At 37.0% G+C, this 22161-nt stretch overlaps 2 protein-coding genes across 9 annotated transcripts in view; both read right to left on the bottom strand.

Moving 5' to 3' along the window:
* LOC141446303 (roundabout homolog 2-like) overlaps nt 1–22161 on the bottom strand; it is a 295539-nt gene that overhangs the window by 253011 nt on the left and 20367 nt on the right. The window lies entirely within an intron of this gene.
* LOC141446305 (solute carrier family 2, facilitated glucose transporter member 3-like) lies at nt 3543–20501 on the bottom strand. 6 transcript variants are annotated; one of them, XR_012453622.1, is made up of 4 exons: nt 19871–20494; nt 15268–15502; nt 12779–12894; nt 11809–12694 (listed from the first exon to the last, which is right to left on the bottom strand). XR_012453622.1 is itself a non-coding variant. In XM_074112858.1 (3 exons), exons 1-3 carry the CDS (start codon nt 20351–20353, stop codon nt 6917–6919), a joined length of 879 nt encoding a protein of 292 aa, XP_073968959.1. In that variant the 5' UTR covers nt 20354–20496; the 3' UTR covers nt 6783–6916. The 6 variants fall into 6 exon arrangements, 5 of the variants coding, with proteins under 5 accessions (XP_073968958.1, XP_073968956.1, XP_073968959.1 ...); XM_074112858.1 differs by lacking the exons at nt 11809–12694; nt 12779–12894 and adding an exon at nt 6783–7077 and having other exon boundaries at nt 19871–20496; XM_074112859.1 differs by having other exon boundaries at nt 11809–12894.

Here is a 22161-nt window from a genome sequence, read left to right as displayed (position 1 = left end):
GTTGCTCGAAGTAGAGATTCCCTCACGCTACAGACCTGACTAGTTTACCGTTCTTGGAATCTGTACCCTTTCTTGCACTCTTAAAGCGTAATCGATGTTGCTGCATTTATTATAATCTTCTTTACTGAACATTCCTTGAATCCAAAAGCAACATTTGAACACAAAAAACTTGCCGTCGAAGACTCAGTTTTGTTAACTTGAATGCAAGGAGGACACTCCCGAAAACCATCCAGATGTGGTCTGGTATAAATCTATTTCAAGGCTGCCCGAGAAGTTGACTACTCTGGAATTATTCGTAACTATTTTTCGAATTCAGCAGCACAGGTAAAGATGGCCGCAAGCTCTGGCTAAAAGACTTTAGCTAGCTTACCTAGACTTACCGGGATGTCAAAACTTGGAGTGACTGCTCACTGTTTCCCCTTCTTGAAGTTGTCCGGGTACCATACAGAATCACCTGGCATTGGCGGAAAACTGGAGTAAAAGAATTTGTTTAGACATAAGATAGTTTTGGGATTCCAGGAACTCAAAATGAATATTTGTAAGTTCGATTTGACCGCTCTCACTTGACCTCTGACAAAGACAAGAGAAAGTCTAACAATATTTTAGGATATGGAGAGTTAGGGGGAGGGAACAAAATTGTAATGGCGATTGAATGCAAATATAGTTACAGGGAAAAACAATATAAGTTAGACCAGATGTCAGTTATTGCTCTGCACTCATTGTGCATCTGTGTGAAACAATAATCACAGCTCATGTTCATTCGAAACCCATGAGCACGTTTTTCTCAAATCACCTCCACTCCTGTATGACAGTTCGTTTATACAAACGGGTACAGGGACTGTCTTGCCAGTTGGAGCCGGGGACAGGTCACGGATATACTGGCTTGTTGACGACACAGCCTTTGAGATTCAAATCTGCACCTGTAGATCCAAGTCAAACAGAAACTGACTGACAGATAATCGTGCAGGGATAGACAGTCTAATGGACTGAGAGAAAGAGACCCATTTAAGAAGAAAGGCAAATGAATTCCCTATGGCAGACAATCGGAGCCAAGGGATACTGCTACACCTTTAGATAATGCTGTAGAAAGGACGGGAGTGCAGCCAAGACAACACTATGAATATGTTATTAGGGTGGTGACAGCGAGTCGAGTACGACGGGGGCGTACCGTCAGCGGAGGAGAAACAAGTTTGTGTGGCCCCGTGCACGCGGTGCCACTCTTTAAATATCTCTCCCAATTGGTATTATAGGTTGGCAACATTGTGTATACTCGTATTCAACTAGCTTGGCCGGCCAGCTGTTGGTAGTGCTGCAAAGATCTATCCAGTCATTGTTATTGTCTCACTAGAAAACAGTTCAAACCAAATGAGCGTTTCATTTCATTTAATCATCGCCAAGTCATGTTGATTTTCGCAACATTCTTGGTGCCCAAATGGAATTTGTAGATCTAAATACGAGATATCATTGGAACGGTAAACCAAAAAAAGGAAGAAGCTGTTTTTAAAGAAATTTTAAAAAACTATTCCGAAAGTACCACTTCCGGTTGACCAAAACGTTATTTTGAGTAACCAATGTGCTATCAAATTCTCTCCTTGAGCGATTTGTTCTATTGAGCGAGGTGACACAACTCACACACGATCCATACCGACTTACAGAAGAACAGACCATTTCGTACACTCAAGGACTTAAAATGGTTATTTCTAGTGAAAACTTGAAATCAAAATTTGACATGTATTGCTTGGCTGTAGTACGAGAAAGAAATGAATCTACCATTTGGTTTGGCATCAGGTCCAAGACGATTGGAAGCTCAGTCAATGTTTGAAGCTGTGACTTGCGGAGTGCATCTTAAAATGAGCTATCCACTTTCATCTGGATTGCAATGATCAGGGAACATGCCAGACTATGTGAGAATATCGGAGAGAATAGAATTTAAAGCGGGGGGGAATATTTTTGTGTTTTCTTTTTCTATTTAAATGTACTCTTAAATCAAAATAATGGCGATGAAGACAGGTGGGATGTAGGGATTAGCTGTAAAGGGAGCCATCAGAGTGTGCAGCACGTATGGAAATGTAGCGCAACGGGGGGAAGAGACTCTCGGTTGGTGGGCGCAAACTAAATGCGCTGGGTCATGTGGCATGAGACAGGTTCATGCCCATTAAAATCTTCCGGGTCGGTGGCTCGATGGAGAAGGCTTGCTCTGTCCAGGCTAATGCTACTTTGTCTACCTTCCCAGCCAACAGAGAGACCGACTTCTAGACAAAGAGAGTAACAGGAAAAGAGCACAAGCAAAAAGGAGGAAAAAAAAACAGGGACTTTTTAGCCTGGCCAGAATAAATGGTAACACTGTTTAGTAGCTTTCATGATGTGTTGTTAGGATGGCCGCCAAGTAATTTTTTACACCAACTCAACACTCTCTCATTTCCTGTAGAGGTTAAACCAAACTCGTAACCTTCGCACAAGAAAAGTTGCCCAGAAAACAGACTTGGAATACCCTCGTCTAAAATGCAAGACGATATTCCTTCCTTACCTGACTCGGTGACACCTTCACTTGGTTTGAAAGAGAACTACCCAAACCATGTTCTCATCTTTACAGACAAACTTTTGCGTAACGAGAAACTGAGGGGAATAATGTAACAGATGTTGGTTTCACAGAGTTAATAGAAGTTAAGAAAAAAAAATACGGAAGTAAAAAAAGCGGAATTACACTAAAGATGAATACTGATTAGTAAAGTAAGAGAATCCTTCGGCATCTGCATCTAGTTCCTGCGCCGACTCTACCACGGGTGGAGGAAGTTATCGTGCAGGAGGGATCAAGGTGAACATTCTGTGGCCGCAGGTCATCTCAACAAATGGATTTCAGGTAGAAATATCTCGGAAAATTGGACATTGCATGACTTCCTCTCTGGAGAAGGGTTAGTGCACAGTGACGACATAGATCTATGGTTTCCTATCTTCAGCCAATATGTGTTCCTTCGACTCCTGACAGATAACCGCCCAGATCAGGCATTCAAATCTTCTGTAAACTATCTGAATCTGATCCATCTTCCTAGAATCTACGCCCCAAGCCCTCAAAGACAACTGTGAGCGTAAAGAAAGCTTTAGATTTCCTTTAGTTCTGATTGCCAAGGTAGATCTTTGCATGATTGCATTACTTTTCCCACATGACGTTTGTTCTAACAAAAGGTTCTTCTGTAACAGAAGGGGATACAGTGCTTTACGTGATTATGTTGTCACCCGGCTTATTTCCTGCTACTCTAGCATGTGCTGACAAAGAGTCAAAATATTTTCCCTCTAACGAGTGGTAAGGAAAAGGGAAGACAACGAATTCTAGAGCTGGGAAGTTGTGGACCAGAAGCAGGAAACGTTGAAATGGAACTCTTCCCTCTCTTTTATGGAACTCTTTTCATAAATGGAAAAACACTAGATAAAGAATAAAAAGAGAGAACATTTTTATTAATTAAAGGATAGAAGGATAAATTAGTAGGAGTTAGGAATTAAGGACAATACGGCGGTAGAAGGGCTAGATGAGAAATGGTGGGTAGTTTCAGGCTAAGAAGAAACAGCTGTATGGAAGGGCTAGATTTGGAAGTACCCTCAGCAGCCACCAGACCCGTCCCATATGGAAGGGTCACACCAGAAAAGCCCAAAAGAAACAAAGAGAAAAAAGTCGTTACTGCTACTACACACACATTCGAGAACGTGTGAACGTAGAAAAAGAAACTGAAATAATATCTTTAGGTGGGTTTGCCTGCTGCCAACCCACACACTACACTTTGCAGTCATGATATCGGTGGATATTAAAAGCAAAAACTGCTTATTATTCTCTCTCACTACCCCGGGTGACTGGAAATTGAACCATAAATTCATAACCCCAGCCAGAGTAGAAGGCAAGCACTGCCCTATATGGCGATGCACAGCAGAAATTCTGAGACGGGCTGAAATCAAAAAGTGGTGAAAAGCCAAAAGAAATTAAATTGTAAATTATCGAACTCATTTCCTAATTATCACTGGTTTGTTTTCTTTTAAGAGAGGGAAAGCTTAGTATTTAGGAAAAACGCCGAGGTCCTTCTCAAGTATGAGGTAAATTTCCTTAGGATTTTCCTCTAAATTTTTGGACGAAATTCGCACTAACTTTGGAAACTCGTGAAACTATAGAAAACTATAAGTAGAAATGAGTGGTGGCACTTTAGAGAGATGACAAAATTCCCATCGCCAAAACGCTTCTAAAAAATAAAACCCAAAATACTTATAAGCATAACTCAGTGCGAGTGAGCGGAAAATTAGCACTTTGGGTCACGCCTCTTTCTTCAAAGACGGAAGTTCAGCAAAACATTTGCTGCTGGCTGAGGTTACAAAATAACACCGTGACATAATGGCCATTATAGAAATTGGCATCCATCAGGACATCTGAAGCAGGAACATCTTGCGAAAAGTTTAAATGAATTTCTTCTGACTCTTCATCCGGTAGAGATTTTTGTCGGTCTTCTGCTTTCTTATCTAACTTCCGAGCGCGGAAAGAGCAAAATCATTCTCTAAAAAATGAGTTTGGAATTAAAAAGTATTCCAAGGCGTAATGAGTATATTTTCCGCACTAATAATCATACGAAAGTAACTGACTTCCGCAAGCATATTGATTTCCCGTTGAGAGTTAGAATACTATGTCATGCTGTTTAATAAGTTTAGTAGGTAAAGGATTGATTAAATGCCAAAAGCTAAAAGCTACACGAATCAGCGAGTACCCAACATTTCAATCGTACTTCAGCTCGTAATTTCAGCCATTTACAAACGTTCGAAAAAGTTTATCTGTTTTATATGAATTTGTCTGAAAATGTTTAACCTATTTCTCTTAATATTATTGGAGCTTCCAAATCACTTGGACTACGGCTTTTAACAATTTGTTAAAATGATCTCTAGATGAAGTTATTAAAAACGCAAAGTTTACTTCTGGAAATTTTATTACAAATTGATATCATTTAATTAATTTTACTTCATTCAATTTTCAATAATATTGTGGTTTAGAATTTATTAGAGGTCACCAGACCCTTTTTGTGGCCATTTTGATTCATAACATATCTCTCTGTTCTGTGATAAGAACTAAGCAGTAAATTAACTTAGATTGATAGTAATAGGAGGTAAAGATAAACAAAGTAAAAAAGCGATTACACCACTTCTCCCTAAAAGAGAAAAGAGAAATAAAATTGCAAATAAAGAATGGTAGCAATACTTCTCCTAGTTAAAAGTAAGAGAAGCTCAATTAAATTACGCAGAGAAGGCAAGACTCCTTCTTCCTTCAAAAATTGGGCCATGATTTACAGAGTAATTATTAATAATAGTTTTAAGAGGAGCTTTTAAAGAGGCCGGCCTGATTCCATTGCCAAAGCATTTACAGCAAGAGATCAGTAAATCTACAAAAGCAGATCTACAAACATTCTTAATGAGTATCGGATAAAACTACTCTAATCTGCAGATCGTTCTGGCGGATATTTTAATAGAAATTACATTTCTAGATTATGTTGACGTAGTATCCAATCTTCGCTGGCGAGGTCAAAATAAATGAATTTGCTGGTTAGGTTAGGCTAATATTTTCTATTTTTCCATTCGATTTGCTACAAATATCGGTGTTTTGAGCCAGAATACACTAATTTTCTGGTGATTATAGCTAAAAATGGATGGAATATCAACTTGATTGGATGGATTATCCAGTTTTATGAAGTTTTCTCGAAAATCTATACAATTTTCTTTCAACCTCCAACTAATAGATCAACCAACTTGTTTGGGAATGATTCTTTATCGGGCCATTCTGCGGGTGCTACTCTTGTCTCTAAGTTTTTTTTTTGGCGCATCGACATCTTGGTCATTAGCGCCCCTCTAAGTTATTCTTCAGTTTAATGCAAGGTTCCACAAAACTTTAAAATGTTGATAACAATTAATTGTGTTATGAAATTCCGAGATTAAGTAAAATATAAAACAACTTTTTTAGAGAATTTTCAGTCAAGTTTTTCGTTTTATTTTCAAAAACTACATCAAAAAAGGAATTAAATCCAAAGTTTTAATAAATATTAGAAATTATATTGTAAGAATTAATTGTGAAAAACTGCGGACATTTATTGCTATAAAGTTGTATGAATTAAGTAACTAGAGGTACTAAGCTCTCCTGGGCGCGAAACTAGATGCTGTTCTGAACCGTTCTTGAGCTTGACGCCTGAAGTGGGCCGTCACCAAGGACACAGGCATGTTGCTGGTTTCAGGCAAGAAAATCCAAGCAAATATAAAACCAAGCGTTTGACTAGCCATAAATATTAGGTAAACGGCTGGACCTAAGACAACTTGCAGCGCTAGAACGCTTAAGCTGAAGGCAAGTTTGAAGAACCAAGTGACAAACACACAAAAGCCGACGGCTCGCACCCTGGAAGCTGTGTTGAACATTTCCGTCGCGATGACCCATGGAATTGGAGCTACGCCCAGTCCATAGCCCAAGGCAAAAAGAAAGATGGCCAAAACGCTTATGTACACAAAGTTATGATTCTGTGGAATTAGATAAAACGAGATAAATATCACTATAGTGGTCAAAATCATGATACCAAGTGAGAACAACATCAGCATTTTCCTGCCGATTCTGTCTATTAAAAATACGCAGACCACTGTGGCTAACAAATTTGCCGATTGATTATAATGACGAGTGCGGGACTCGAGCTCTTTCACAGCAAAGGCGGCATCTTGTACACCGATGTTGATGCTGGAAAGTAGCTGTACTAACATCAACATGATCACCGTACTCAAAGGAGTACGCAGACTTGGCTTTCGCAGCATCTCACTGAACTTAAGAGTCTCCTGACCACGTCCATCTTCAATATCCTCCTGGACCTCGTGCATTCTGGCCATGATATTCTCATCTGAGTAGATCCTACTCAATACTTCAAACAGTCGAACGGAATCGTTCTCCTTTAGGTACACGTATCGTGGACTTTCTGGCGCCCAAATGAAGGCGATCACCTGGAATATGGCTGGCACTAAGATTAGAGCCAACATGAACGGCCATAAACTTTCTGTTCCTAACACACTTCCGTTCCGCACTACCTATAACATAGTGAGCAAAACAAAAGAAGAAAATCTGATGTCAAATAAATGAGTACAAATGAGGGAAGAATAGCTTTCACTCAACAGTTCCGCCGATCCGGCACAGGGAGTGAAAACTTCTTCCACATTTTTATGTTTTTTTGGCGCATCGACTTTTGCTCATCCGCACTGTTATATTATGATATTATTATTAAGGAATTGGGGTATTCACAGACGGGCAAAGGTGTGCACACTATCAACTCTGTTTATTAACTGACATGTTACATTAGTAATTAGGGAGGGGATATTAGTTCTAAGTACAAACTATAAACATAATATCTTCCCCATAAATAAAATTAATTATATCTTTTTATTTAATTAACCAACTTTAATTAAATTGTGAAAAACACAAAAACTAATATCAACTATACTATTTAACAAATTAACTATTATCAATATATTTTTATTATTCAATTATTTTATTTTAATTATTTTTTTACATATTTCAAATAAATTCATAAAATACAAATAACTATTAACAAAATTCTTAACGAAATAATATCCTCTATTTTGGATATTTCTGGGGCTTGATGGTCAGCCTTCCCCTTGCGGATCTGTACTGGACAACGTCTCTGTTAATACTTGTATCATCCCTAACGCTACAATTGTTCCGATTATTAGTGCTGTCATGACTGTCATATGAAGGTCTCATAAGAAAGGAATTCCTTCTAATTTTGTTATTATTTTCGTTTATTAAAACGAACGATCTGGGATTTATTTTCTCAACTATCTTCCCTTTCTTCCACTCCTTACCTTCTCTATAATAAATTTCTTCATTCACTAGGAATTCTTTTTTACGTCGCGTTGATCTATTATAATAATCCCCCACTTTATTGCGATACTTAGACAGGAATTCTGTAAACCCTTTCACTACTTCCGGTCTTAATAATGACTGTTTTATAGGAATCTTAGACCTAAGAATTCTAGATTGTAATAGTTGAGCAGGTGCCCACTTACTACCAAGAATAGGGGTTACCCTATATTGCAAAAGGGCAGCGTCAAGGTCACAATTTTGAGATTTACATTTTTTAAGAATTTTCTTAGAAATCTGTACACCCATCTCGGCCATTCCATTTGACCGCGGATATCTAGGGCTGGAATATTGGAATTGAAAATTCCAATCCCTTGCAAGATCCTTACACATGTTTGAGCCAAATGGCATATTATCAGCTACTACTAGCTCGGGTATACCAAAGGTAGCAAAGATATTTTTTAAACATTTTATTATTTGGCTTGAGTCTTTCGATTTTATTCGCCTCAATTCTAGCCATTTGGAATAATAGTCGAATAGCACAAGATAAGATTCTACTCCAAAATCCAACAAGTCAACTCCAACCTTTAAAAACGGATAATCAGGCACTTCATGTGGAATTAACGGCTCCTTAATGTTATTATTTCTAAACCTGGCACAAGTTTGACACCTTAGAACAGTGCTTTTAATATCATCGGTTATACCTGGCCAGTATAGATGATTTCTTGCTAATTGCAGGGTTTTTGTAACGCCGATATGTCCTTCATGAAGCTTACCCAATATTTCACCTCTATATTTGGAAGGTACTATTAATCGATTGTTAATAAATATTAATCCCTCGGAGCTAACAACAATATCATGTCTCATATTGTAAAACTTTTGTAATTCTGAGTTCAACCCTTTGCTATCGTTTGGCCAGCCATGAAAATAAAATTCTATAATATTTTTTAACGTATCATCGGCCTTAGTGGCTTCTGCAAAATCTTTGCTCTTATTATGGGACAATGTTATATTTGGGCTAACTGTTACAGTGTGAACTAATTCGTTTAAGAAATCATCATCATCATTCACATTTTGTGGGCTAAATCTGGACAGGGTATCTGATATATTCATCGATTTACCCGGAATATATTTTAGATTTATTTTATACTTTAACAACTTAAGTCTTATTCTTTGCAATCTCGCCGAAGGGATTGAAGCGATGGGCTTCTGCATTAACGACACCAAAGGCTTGTGATCCGTAAATATTTCAATATTATTTCTACCATAAATATAGTGATGGAATTTTTTAGTAGCAAATAGGATAGCTAAAAACTCTTTTTCAATCTGCGCAAAATTTGTCTCCGCCTTTGTTAAAGATCGCGAAGCGAAACAAATAGGTTTACCTAATTGCATTAGGCAACAACCTAACCCGGTTCCAGAAGCATCACACTGTAATGATACTGGCTCCTTCTCATCAAAATTTTTTAACGTAGGCACGTCTAAAATTGTTTTCTTTATTTTATGTAAAATTTCAGTATGATATGGCAACCACTGCCAAATTATATTTTTTCTCAACAATTCACGTAATGGTGCTGTTAAGGTGGCTAGATTAGGGATAAATTTTCTTAAATAATTGATAGTGCCTAGAATTTTCTGTAAATCTTGTACATTGGATGGTTCTTTCATATTCTGAATGGCCAGAATATGTTCTTTGCAAGGTTTCATACCCCCTTTGCTAAAAATATGACCGAAGTACTGCACTTCTGGTACTTTAAATTGTAATTTATTTTTATTAAATTTTACATTTTGCTCCTTGGCTCGAGAGATCACTTTATTTAATATTTGGTCATGTTCTTTTTCCGAGTTGGCATAGATTAAAATGTCATCAAAATAAATTATTATTCCCTCAATTTCACTAAAAATTTGGGCATTTCTTTTCTGAAAAATCTCAGGAGCACAGCACAACCCAAATGGTAATTTTTTAAATTTATAGCACCCGAAAGGCGTTGAAAATGTACATAAACTGCTGGATTGTCTATCTAAATTAATATGATAAAACCCGTCCTTTAGGTCCAAAACAGAAAATAGACTTGCCCCTGAAAGTTTAGCAGATATTTCCTCTATCGTTGGTATTAGAACTACATCCCTCTTCACTATTACTTTGTTTAATTCCTGGGGGTCAATGCAAACCCTAATAGAACCGTCAGACTTTTCCACAATAACCAAGTTATTGACCCAATATTTCGGCTCACACCGCTCTATAATATTTCTATTTTCCAACTCTGCTAATCTATCTTTAATCTTAAAAGGAATTCTACGAGGGGGCTTAACTATGGGCACAGCAGTTTTATCAATTACAATAGTACATAATCCCGGAAATGACCCCGTTCCAGTAAACAAATCATTATTTTGTTCAATAAATTCTGTTTTATTATTAAATCCTCTTATCTTCACGTTATCAACCTCTAATACCCGTCTAGATACAAGTCCCAAGTTCACGCAATCTTTTCTTCCTAGCACCGGTTTCAAAGTTTCATTTTTTCTGTCATCGACAACAACAAAGTCCAGATCATGTTTATGTTTATCAATAAAACAAGCAAGTTCCATACACCCTACGGTTTCTAGTTTATTACCATCAAATGTTTGTAAACAACATGTTTTCAATTTATTTATTTTATCCACGTTAACCTTTTTTAATAAGCTCAAGGGGATTATACTAACATCTGCACCTGTATCTAATTTAAAATTTATTACATTATTATCTAAGAATTTGATTTTTTGAGTCCACTGACCATCATTCCCTCTGCTAATTTTGCTAACCTTGTTTACTTTATTTATTACATCAACAACCAGATTTAAATCATTAATTTCATCATTTTCTAATTCATTTACAAACTCTACTTTTTTATTTTTGAAACACCCGATTTTAAAATGATTAAATTTTCCACATAAAATGCATTTTTTGCCGAAAGCCGGACAGTTTATTGTGAATGAACAGATTCACATTTTTTGCCGAAAGCCGGACAGTTAATTGTGAATGAACAGATCCACATTTTTTGCCGAAAGCCGGACAGTTTATTGTGAATGAACAGATCCACATTTTTTACATTTATAATTATTCCGATAATTAAAATTATTAATTTTATTATTATTACATTTGTAATTATCTTTTTTATTATAGTTACCCACTTTCTCTTTCGTCTTCTTCGGTTGCTTCCTATTTACAATTCTGTCGACTTCCGATGGTTTCATTTCGGCTGCCTGTTCTCTGCTCAAGGCCGTAGTCCTCCCCAACTCAATGGCTCTGTCCAAGGTAAGCTCCTTTTCCTGCAGATACTTCTCCCTCAGTTGGTTATCTTGTACACCCTGCACAATCCGGTCCAATAGAAGTCTGTCTGCCAACGCTCCATAGTCACAATCTTTTACTAGCTTCTTCAGTTCAGTGACAAAATCATCGAAGGTTTCCTGTTCTTTCTGTTTTCTGCTATTAAATCGAAAGCTAGAGACTAAGGTTCTTCTGAGGGCTTACATATTCTTCAAATTTCTTAAGGACTTCTTCAAAGATTTCCGACTTTCCCTCTTCAAATTGGAAAGTATTATAAAGTTCCTTACCCTTTTCTCCGATCAAGTTGAGTAGTATGGCCGTAGCACGTCCAACTGTTGTTTTAGTCTCCGTGAATCCCGCTGCTTTTAGAAAAATTTCTAGATCACTTCGAAACCTCTTCCAATTTTCCAATAAGTTTCCCTCCAAACTTAGTGGAGCCGGTGGTACAAAACAGCTCATAGACATCTTCTTCTCTCTCGATGTTTAACAAAATTATTTTTATTCTTTTCAATATAACTAACCGGCACTATTAATTATTATTATTATTATTATTAATTAATTATTAATATTATAATTAACCGACACTATTAATAATTTTTTTTTTTATACCAGTTCCGAATCCGACTGCGCCATGTTATATTATGATATTATTATTAAGGAATTGGGGTATTCACAGACGGGCAAAGGTGTGCACACTATCAACTCTGTTTATTAACTGACATGTTACATTAGTAATTAGGGAGGGGATATTAGTTCTAAGTACAAACTATAAACATAACACGCACCACCCTCAAATCTTCAATTTACTTTGGCTTTTTCTTACAATCGCTATAATTTAGAAGATATAAGCATTAAACAGTCATCTCGATAGCCAAGCGGTTACAGGCGACTCCCACAATGCTAAGATGTATTGTTGGTTTAGTGGGTTCGATTCCCCCGGTCACTAGGCCTTGGATTTTATTTAATGGTTAATAAAAGAAATTTACAGTAAAGTATGTTTGCTAGTCGCCTCCGTCCAAGACACCTAATTTGATAGTTGGATCTAAAGCCAGCCTGAAAAAATAGGCATTACTTGATGTTGAAATTTAATTTACAAAGTAGAACCCCCTGTAATATGTAAGTTTACATAAAATACAATTATTTATTAAATGGGTCAATTAATTTTGAGATTCGAATCAAGTAGAAAAGTACAATTTACCAATCAGCAAAGTCCATTTCTCCACATTCATAAGGAACTAATTCCTAATTCAGCTAACTGAATTTTAATGCTGGAAAAAACTCGAAATTCGACTCTGCATATCGCTCATAAGCTCATTGAGTAAAGTGTAATGTCAACATTTCCCTTAATTTACACAACAGGAAATCGGAAACTTCGTTTACAATTTAGAAGGCATTGCTATCTAATTACTTTAATTTATAAATTGTATTTATTACACTGAATCCGTTAACTTTACTTACTGCAGTAAGCTTACTTTCTCTAACTAGTTACTTTCTTGTCTTTCACAAACACTCAGCCAGATCTAAAAATCAGAATGTCAAGTCTAAAACTATTTCCATCTCTAGCTTACTCAATTTCAATCTCATACATTTTTTTAACTTGTTACCTCAGAAAGATATTTCATTTTTTCAGAAATAAAACAGTTTGTTTCAAAAGCTATTTTGGCCTAAAATGACATTAAAGGGAAGTCACTGCCCAAGAACGGCCCACATTCAAATATTCCTGAAAAATTATTTAAAGAAGTCATACTGCATAATTATTCAAGAAGTTTAGAGAAAAGCACAGACTAGAGTATCTTGGGTTCCTGCCTTTGTAGAATTTAGTTGAAATCAAATTTAGGCATTATGTCTGTCAGTACATAATAGTATTGAACGTTTGATTGTGTTCAAAATAGAAAGCTTTGGGAAAGAAATGATAAAAGTCCGGCAGTAGGGGCACAAGTTCAGAACTAATGGGCTGGCAGGAGTGGGCAAAGTAAGATCGGGGTAGTATATTGTACGGTCTCAAACTGAAATCTGGTGTCCTCAAGGTACACTACTTGGCTCCAAATCATTCCAATAATCATATATTTTTATATATTAATAATAATTTGGAGAAGTTGGTTGGTGAGCAAAGAGTAATTATCTTTGCAGACGTTCTAAAGTCGTTGATGTGAAGCGGGATAACTAGTAAGCGATCCAACGTGCAGATCTTCTGCAGCAGGTCTTCAGAAAGATGCCTTCAGAAGAATTCTCTCCTTGTCAACAGAGAGGGAACGAGCCGGCTGCTACTTTAAACGAAGGAAGCAACAGTTAAAAGAAAGCGAAGGCCAAATGGAAATTGTGTGCCGAAGACTGAATAAAATTCTGTACTTCTTCAGTAAACTTATTATATGAAACCAATTTATTTTGGAATGTTGCAACCATATCTCTACTGTATTGACAGTTATCAGAGGACCAGGACGGAGCTCTAAGTGTTTTTCGACTTGAAAAACGTCGCTAAGGGTCTTGTGTTAAGAGAATATTGCAGGCTCTAAATATTGGCTCTATTTGCTAAGCAGTTTGGACAAACCGAATGGATGAGTTTGGCCAACAGTCTCTGTGACTACAATAATCTAGTGATACCATTTTAGTGATTGAACGAACCATAACAAATATTGGCTCTATTTGCTAAGCAGTTTGGACAAACCGAATGGATGAGTTTGGCCAACAGTCTCTGTGACTACAATAATCTAGTGATACCATTTTAGTGATTGAACGAACCATAACAAATATTGGCTCTATTTGCTAAGCAGTTTGGACAAACCGAATGGATGAGTTTGGCCAACAGTCTCTGTGACTACAATAATCTAGTGATACCATTTTAGTGATTGAACAAATATTCCAAATATTCCACAGAGAATAACCAAATCTAAAAGTATGATTTTTTATTTAGTTGAAAATAATTTTCTATTTGTAATAAATAATTTGAGATGCTCCAATGTAACTCCTTATTTGGAAATGAATTCGTTATAATTATTATACTAATTAAATAATTACTTTTTTGAGGCACTGGCTACAGGATTGAGTGTAGAAGCGGTGAAGCCGCCCTGAGTGAAATGGCCCTGAATAGAGTGAAGATATTGGCTATTGGATATTGAGCGGGAAGAAGGAAACCTGCCCACCTCAACCACTAGTCTCCTCTTGTTCAAATTCTCCGGAAAGATTTAGTTAGTTTCCTTAGTTTCTAGAACTAAGCTTGTTCAAGAGCGTTGGAATCAGAAGCCAAGAAAATGTTATAAATTCCGGCTGAGAGATTTAGACTAGCTGACGATCGCTAAGATAAGGAAAAATTAGGCTTACAATTGTTTTTGTTATTTTCTTTATTTCTTTATTTATAATTGTTTTTGACTAAGGAGAACGAAGATGTGGAAGAAAAACAATTCTAAAGATTTCTAAGGAAAGCCAAGAAACTACTTATCAAAAAGGCTTGTAATCATTTCTACGGGTCTCTTGGCTGTTTCCGGTACGAATATCCAGATCACGACTAATGACAATACTTGAAAGACGATGAATACCAGGAAGATCAATGGGCCCATCGCGGACAAGAGTGGCGGATAGCTAACAGTGACTATATTCACGAAGAACCAGTTGGCGCACACAGTAAAACTGATTCCAGTCATGCGAGCTGATGTACTGAAGAGTTCCGGGAGGATCACCCAAGGAAAAGGGCCAGCACTGATTGAGAAGAAGAGGACGTAGATGTAAACTAGAATCACCCAAAGATACATAGCTACGGAGTATGCACTAATCAAAAACACTAGGGTATAAAGACCGACCGTGGAAATGATCATCCCACAGAAGCCGATCATCAGAAGTGGTTTCCGGCCGAATACGTCGATCACAAAAACTAAAAACAGTGTTGCCAACATATTCACTATGCCTATTCCAATAGACACGGCGTTCGCTGTACTCTTTCTGTACCCTTTCATCTCAAACAGGCCAGCAGAATAGATGACCACTACGTCTATTCCGGACGTCTGTTGAGATAACATCAACGCCAGAATGATCATGGTCGGTATACGAAGACGAGGGATTTGGAACAGCTTTTTAATGGAGACTTTTTGTAGGTTTTTACCATCTTCGACATCGTTCCAAACTTGTTGCGCAATTCGAAGCACTCTTTCTTCTGGATATAGTATCCTGAGAGTGTTCAACAAAGAGAGAGTGTCTTTCTCTTTTTGCAGAACATATCTTGGGCTTTCGGTCGCATTCCATAGTGCGAAACACTGGTATATCGCTGGGATGATGACCACGCAATATAGATAATCCCACAAAGCCATATTTCCAAGCAAACCGTCTATGCTCATTACCTATAAAAAACAAAAAATAAAAAATATGAAACAAAAATAAACTAAAAACTTGAAATTCGTGTCAACTTCTCTGAGAAAGTTCTACATCTTGTTAACTTCTCTGAGAAAGTTCTAATTCGTGTTAACTTCTCTGAGAAAGTGTACATCTTGTTAACTGGGAATTTCAAATCATCTACACTTGTTACTGAGATTACAATCAGCAGAACCGTCCGTACAACCAAATGGCACATTAAAGGGACTTTGGCTCCCACAGAAGGACTGCCCTAGGAGTAACATACTTCGGCTCCCACAGAAGGGCTGCCCTAGGAGTAACATACTTCGGCTCCCACAGAAGGACTGCCCTAGGAGTAACATACTCTATTAATTAATCTAAAAAAACAAAACAAGATTTACATGAGTATAACAAGCGGGCCAAATAAACAGAGCATCTTTGGAGTCTCACTCGCGAAAATTCATCCCCCCCGTCCAAATTCAATTAGTTCAGAAAAGTGATCCCTCCCTATAACTGATTTTGTACATAGTTGAAAAATGAAATTTGGACTTTTTGAAGTGAAAAACCATTCGGTAAAGTAGTTCTAAAAGTTTTCTTCATTGCTGAAATTTAAGCAGCACATTTTACCATTAACGTAAGTAAAACAACTTGACCCTAGAATAGCGCTTCTGAGATATATTTAACCTCTCTTAAGAATGACCTTAATCAAGTTTGAACAGGGAAATGTTCCAAAAACGAGTTTTATTCCAAAAGTATATCAAATTTGACCCTTTCTCTGAGAAAATCCGGGAATAGGTGGAAATTTGGATTTTGAAAGTTTTGTCCAAAACCTAATTTTCCCGATGGCAATTAAACCAATTATCATCAATTTGAAATTTCCGCGATTTTGCATCTGACAGTGACAGTGACAGTGACAGTGTCAGTGACAGTGACAGTGACAGTGACAGTGACAGTGACAGTGACAGTGACAGTGACAGTGACAGTGTCAGGCCACACTGACACCCGCACACCAAACTTACTCCTTAAATTGATAATCTACTGACAATGACAGTAAAATAGAAAATGCCCTTTACTGGCAGTGGCTCTAGACCACTAGAGGCTTCTACATTCCTTCTGTATTAGATCGCTAACAGGTTATACTCATTTCCTTTGAAATGTTTGTTACTGGAGTATCGTTTGAATTAACTCATTTGGGAAACCACTTTTCCTTACTCAGGGAGGCCCCCTCTCAAAGCGCATCTTTTTCGCAAAAAAAAAGAAAAACGAAAATCAGCAAGAATGCAATTCGAGAAGTAAGACAAGGAAGTTCCCGCCTTTTTTAATGTTAATGCGCCCCTCCTCACCCTCCAGCTTGACGATTCCAAGTTTTCATTAATTTTGTTTTATATTTTTACAAAAACGGTGTTCTTACGTTAACAATGTAACTGATCTCTCTCCGGAATAAACTGATGCTGGTTGAAAACCTAAAACTGGCCAGCAACATAAAAAACTCTTGCTCGCTACAATCAATAAAATCTCATCATTAGCCATCAGTGGGGAGCTAACTGCATCAATGTATGACTTCCTTGGGAGCGCCTGATAGTCTCCTTTCAGCTTTCAGCGTAAACTGTCTGACATAACAAGGTTTCGAAAGTAGACGGAAGAGCCATCATCAACTATATTTGAATTTTCCTACTACAAAACGAAGGATATTTACAACTAAAAATCATTGAAATCATCATTTCACTTCCGGCCCTCTGAACTTGCCAAAAAAAAAAAAAGTATCAATTAGCCAGAATTCACATCAGAATTGATCCAGATTATTATATATCCAGTGGGTTATCCAGACACGATAATCAATCGCAGAGGGAAGAGTTGAATTACTGGAGGACGGTTTGGGGTGAGATGTGAGATGCTGCAGTTACACCATCAAACGACAGCCAACTGCAGTTTGTATACTCCGCAAGCCAGCATATCACATATTATCGCTACAAATCAATAACAAAATATAGTATTTAGATTGGAAAGTACCATATAATTTATGCTTTGTAGATGTATTTGAAGTTTGTTCTTGTGTAGAGCATTAAATGGTATCACTTAGTACGCAGATTGTTTTCTTTATTTTGATGTTTGCTTTTTTTATCTTATTTAAATTTTTGGTTTAGTTTTTCTTTGTTTTCTTGTATTCCTGTACCAGTCTCAAATATTATAGAGAAGATCTTTCTCTAACAATGAAATGTCCATGCTCTATGGATGGACTGAAGTAGAGGCAATGGTTCACTGAAAGCTCACATTCACTTTATACCAATAACAGGCAGTTTAAGATGTCTACTCGCATTTCATCTAATAAGATGAACAATATACTCGTTTAATTAACTGGATAACCTCGCAGAGTTAAGGTCCAGTAGTAGTAAGGAAGTTAATCCCGTGATTTCGAAACTTTCTATTTACCCTCTACTTGTAGCCAAAGGAGATACGATTGTCTCAAGTTCGGAGATACATGTTCTGAGATCCCGAAAGTATGAGCGTTCATTGATGGGTATGTGGGTAGACAGTCACACCTCTACAGCAGGAAACATAAACTCGGCATGCTCTCTTAGGGTACGTTCACAACGGAGCTGTGAGCATAGATGATAGCGGAGATGATAGCAGTGATGCATCAGCGCTTATAGAATAACCTAGTACATTCTTATGTGAGCGTGCACAACGAAGCTTCGACTAGTGATCATACTCGCTGCTATAAACGAGCATAGATGATAGAATTGAATTTTTCATTTTTCTGCTAGCTGAACTCCAGTATCGGAGCTTCAAAATGGACGTCGAAAAATTATTTAGTGCTGTCTTTACTCATTATTTTTGGTTATTATTTTATTATTTACTTTTAAACAATATTTTGTTTTTTAAATCGTGCTTACATTTATTTTCATGTGTATTTATTTGTTTTTTTTCAATATAACCATTACTTACCTAAGAGTCATCACTAGTTTTTCTTCTATGGTTATAGGATTTCCATGACCATTTTTCCAAAGTTTTCTTAATTTTGACCTTATTTTTTCTAAAATATAGTCGAATGTGGGTGGACCCATCCTCACATATTCAAAAAAACGATCCGGATAATTTCTAAGTTCCTTATATAAATAGTGAAATTCACCCAAAGTACTTCGTTTTTTTATTTATGGGATGTACATGATATTTTCTAAAGCGTTTTTTCTTTAAAATACGCTTCATTTGGTTGCTGCTGAACATAAAAACTCTTCTTCACTACTCGACATGTTGCATGTATCACAGCTCTGTTGTGCACACTAATCAGCGATTATATTTTACTCTATCAGTTATCATCTCTGCTATCATCTATACTCACAGCTCCGTTGTAAACGTACCCTTAGTCATTTAAACACTTCATGATAGGCGTCAATCTGCAACAGGCGATCTGCTATTTGTTTTTTCTAATCAGACTGACGTCACATATCCACCTACACAAATATAATGAGTCAGAGTTTCGTGGTTATCTAAAAACTGACTACAAAGATTTCCTCAACAAAGTTTTTCGAAACTAATTTAAAAGCTTTTCACTTTTATTTCATTTCAAATTTTCCCAAGGTAGATTAACCTTCCCTTGGTTAACATTGGCTTTCACTGGATATTCAAACAACCTTCAGCTCTACGTACCATTTCAGTGTAATAACCATGTATGTATATAATATTGACGGCGCTAAAAGCAATGCTAAAATTTCTATGTTGAAGAACTCCAGTTTACGAAGAAACAGGTTCTTGATTTTTTTAAATATTTACTAACCAAAAAGCTGCAAGGATTTTCATTTAAATAAAGGGCATTATAATGAAGCGAGGTTGCCTTCTAGATCTATTGGGCCCCCCCCTCTTAATGGAGTTAGCCAAATCCCTTCACCCCCCTTCAGACCAAGTTAGATCAGAATCTAAGAGAGATCTAGAGATAGTACCCTCCTCTAGCAACTTCCCAGCTGACTAAACCTTCCCCAGGGATAATACTCTACAGACCAATTATAAAAAGTATTAATGAATCTTCAAAGTGATACAACTACCAACTGCTTTTGTGTTGAATTCTATTCGCGAACTTGGACCAACACACTGGGGTTCCAGGAAGATAACAAACAACATGGTGGACCATTTAGATGAGTCATGTTCATAAGTTAGTAATAATTTGTCATGAATTACATTTGAAGTCGTGACAAAAGGAAAACTAGCTCTTAATAAATCGTAGTCGACCATTTCTCATACAAATATAAATGGGTTAAGAAGATACGAGTACATTTTTTTGATAGACTCACATACCCAGTTACTAATTATCTTCCGGAGCGATATAGCCCTCTTTTGCTATCCATTACTTTGTAGCTAAATATATACATTGGCTAGTTTACCTGTGCCAAGAGGATGGTGGTCGTGATGACCAGTTGATAAATACAGCCAATCGCTCCTCGTTGGCTGACTGGTGCGATTTCATAAAGATATGTAGGTCCTAAGCCGGTATTCAGTCCAGTGTTGATTCCGATAATAAATCGACCAACGATCAAAAGGTAAATATTGCTGGTATTTTTGGCGAGCACCATACTGATCACGGCTAATACAACCAGAAAGTTGTTCATCAACAGCGATTTTTTACGTCCAAATCTATTGGCCATGATACCACTAAGGGCTCCTCCGCACATGGCGCCGACACAGAATGCGGAGACCACTGACGACCAATACATTTTGACTGCGAAATTTGACGGGTTGTTCAGTACTTTTCTCGTCCACTCTTCCATGACTGCTTGCGGCGAATTGAGCACGCCAGTGTTGTAGCCATGTTGAAATCCAGAACCAATAGCTCCAGCCGCTACCGCCCAAGCTAATGCAAATTTCATCTTTAGCCTTCACTAGAAATAAATTAAGTTATTGCACTGCTTTAACATAACTTTCTCTTCTTTTTGATTTTTAAAATTTATTTTTTAAAAATAAATGTTAGTTGCTATTGTAAATTGAATAAATCTCAAATTATGGACAGGTGATATTTTTATAACTTCAGTTTAGAAAGCCCGCAACATATGCTTCAGAAACAACTATGTAGGTGATTGTACCTTCGAGAATAAAAAAAAATCTAAGCTCTAAAAGAAAATGAAAAGTGGTTTAAAGGCGAAAATCGTTCAGCTTAAAAAAAATGTAAGGAGACGATCACTAAATTAAGAGTATTTATAGCTCGTATGTGATTTAAATAAATGTAACCTTCAATATTTTTGAAGCGGTTCAATATCACTATAAGTTCTTCCGCAGTTGAAGGTAAAGCCCGTCACCAAAAACAAAAGAATGGTTCGAAAAATCTATGATGTACGAGTAATAGAAAATATGTACTAGCATGGATGTTTGGCCATAGAAGTAGAATACCGAGATGGACATCCGGGTCTGCAAAGTGTGGTTGAAGGTACATGAGGAAGACTGAAGATGGGAATTTCCAAGAACTACTGTGGATAATCGAGCAGAAGAATTTAAATTGCTCCAGGGGTCTCAGAATGTCATTTCATGAAACCCACGAATACAATCGAATGTAATAGCATTTTGAAAGTAAGTAAATATTTGTGCAATAATATATATGTAAATTAAAACAAAAACAAATTAGAAAATTCTCTATTACAGTAGAAGATGGAGAAGATTATTATAAAATAGCGCAAGAGCAAATAAATAATTTCCAAAGAGGTTTCCTCTAAACAAACGAACAAAAAAATATCTAAATTACATTTATTAAAAGCAGATTTATTGGAAAATGCTCTAAAGCGCTGGTGAAGTAGAAGTGATGAAGCTATGAAGAGATGGAAGAAGGATCTTGCAATCCCCTGAAGAGTGATGGAAGAAGATATTGATGCAGATAGCGGCTGGAGGCAGCCTCCAGTTCCAGTAGTTCCAGTAGTGAGTGTTGGTGAATAGAAGGGTGCCACGTAAACATGCAGATCAACTAGAACGTATGACTATAGACAAAATATATAGTTGTGCGTCAAGCGTTAAAATGCTTATATTAAAATGAACGATGTACTAAGTCACATCGCATAAATGGTAGACTCCTAGATAGCGCTGCTTTTTAAAAACAATTTTTTTAACAAACTGCAGAGATAACTTCGGTACCACTTCAGCCGCAGAGTTAAAGCGGAAAGAGAGCTTTTGCGATTCCAGAAATCATCAATAATTAGTCGATTAAGAAGAGGATACTTGGTAATACCATAGGAAATCTAAAAGTCAACGAAATGATCATCCAGATTTGGCTATTTTTCAAAATATCGATTCGCTTAGAATAAAAAAAAAGGCCGAATAGAGAAAAATTGTAATCGATTTTGCTATGCCAAACTCATTTTTTAGTTACAAAGTCAAAGGGTAAGAGATTCGAAAGCGGGAAACGGAGACAGAATAAAAGAAGACAATCTCAGTGCTGTCTGCGCCTGTTGGTAGGGGGGGTTAAGCCAAATAGGAAGGAACCTCCGGTTGGCGGAAGTTCCACTTCATTGCAGTCTCCGAGCGAATTCTAAGCAACAAGGAACTTTGTAAGCAGTGGTAACTGGAAGTTGTTCAAGTGTTCCGTTTATTATTATAATCCGCAAATATATCACATACGAGTAGACCATGATCCTTGCTTTACTAAACTTGGGATTTCCTCCCTTTTACAGACCTCTACAACTGAATTGTGACT

Source organism: Rhodnius prolixus, unplaced genomic scaffold (assembly GCF_049639745.1).
Source record: "Rhodnius prolixus isolate KJV_2025 unplaced genomic scaffold, Rpr scaffold_1, whole genome shotgun sequence".
Lineage (NCBI taxonomy): Eukaryota > Metazoa > Arthropoda > Insecta > Hemiptera > Reduviidae > Rhodnius > Rhodnius prolixus.
This window is presented reverse-complemented; position numbering and strand designations above follow the sequence as displayed.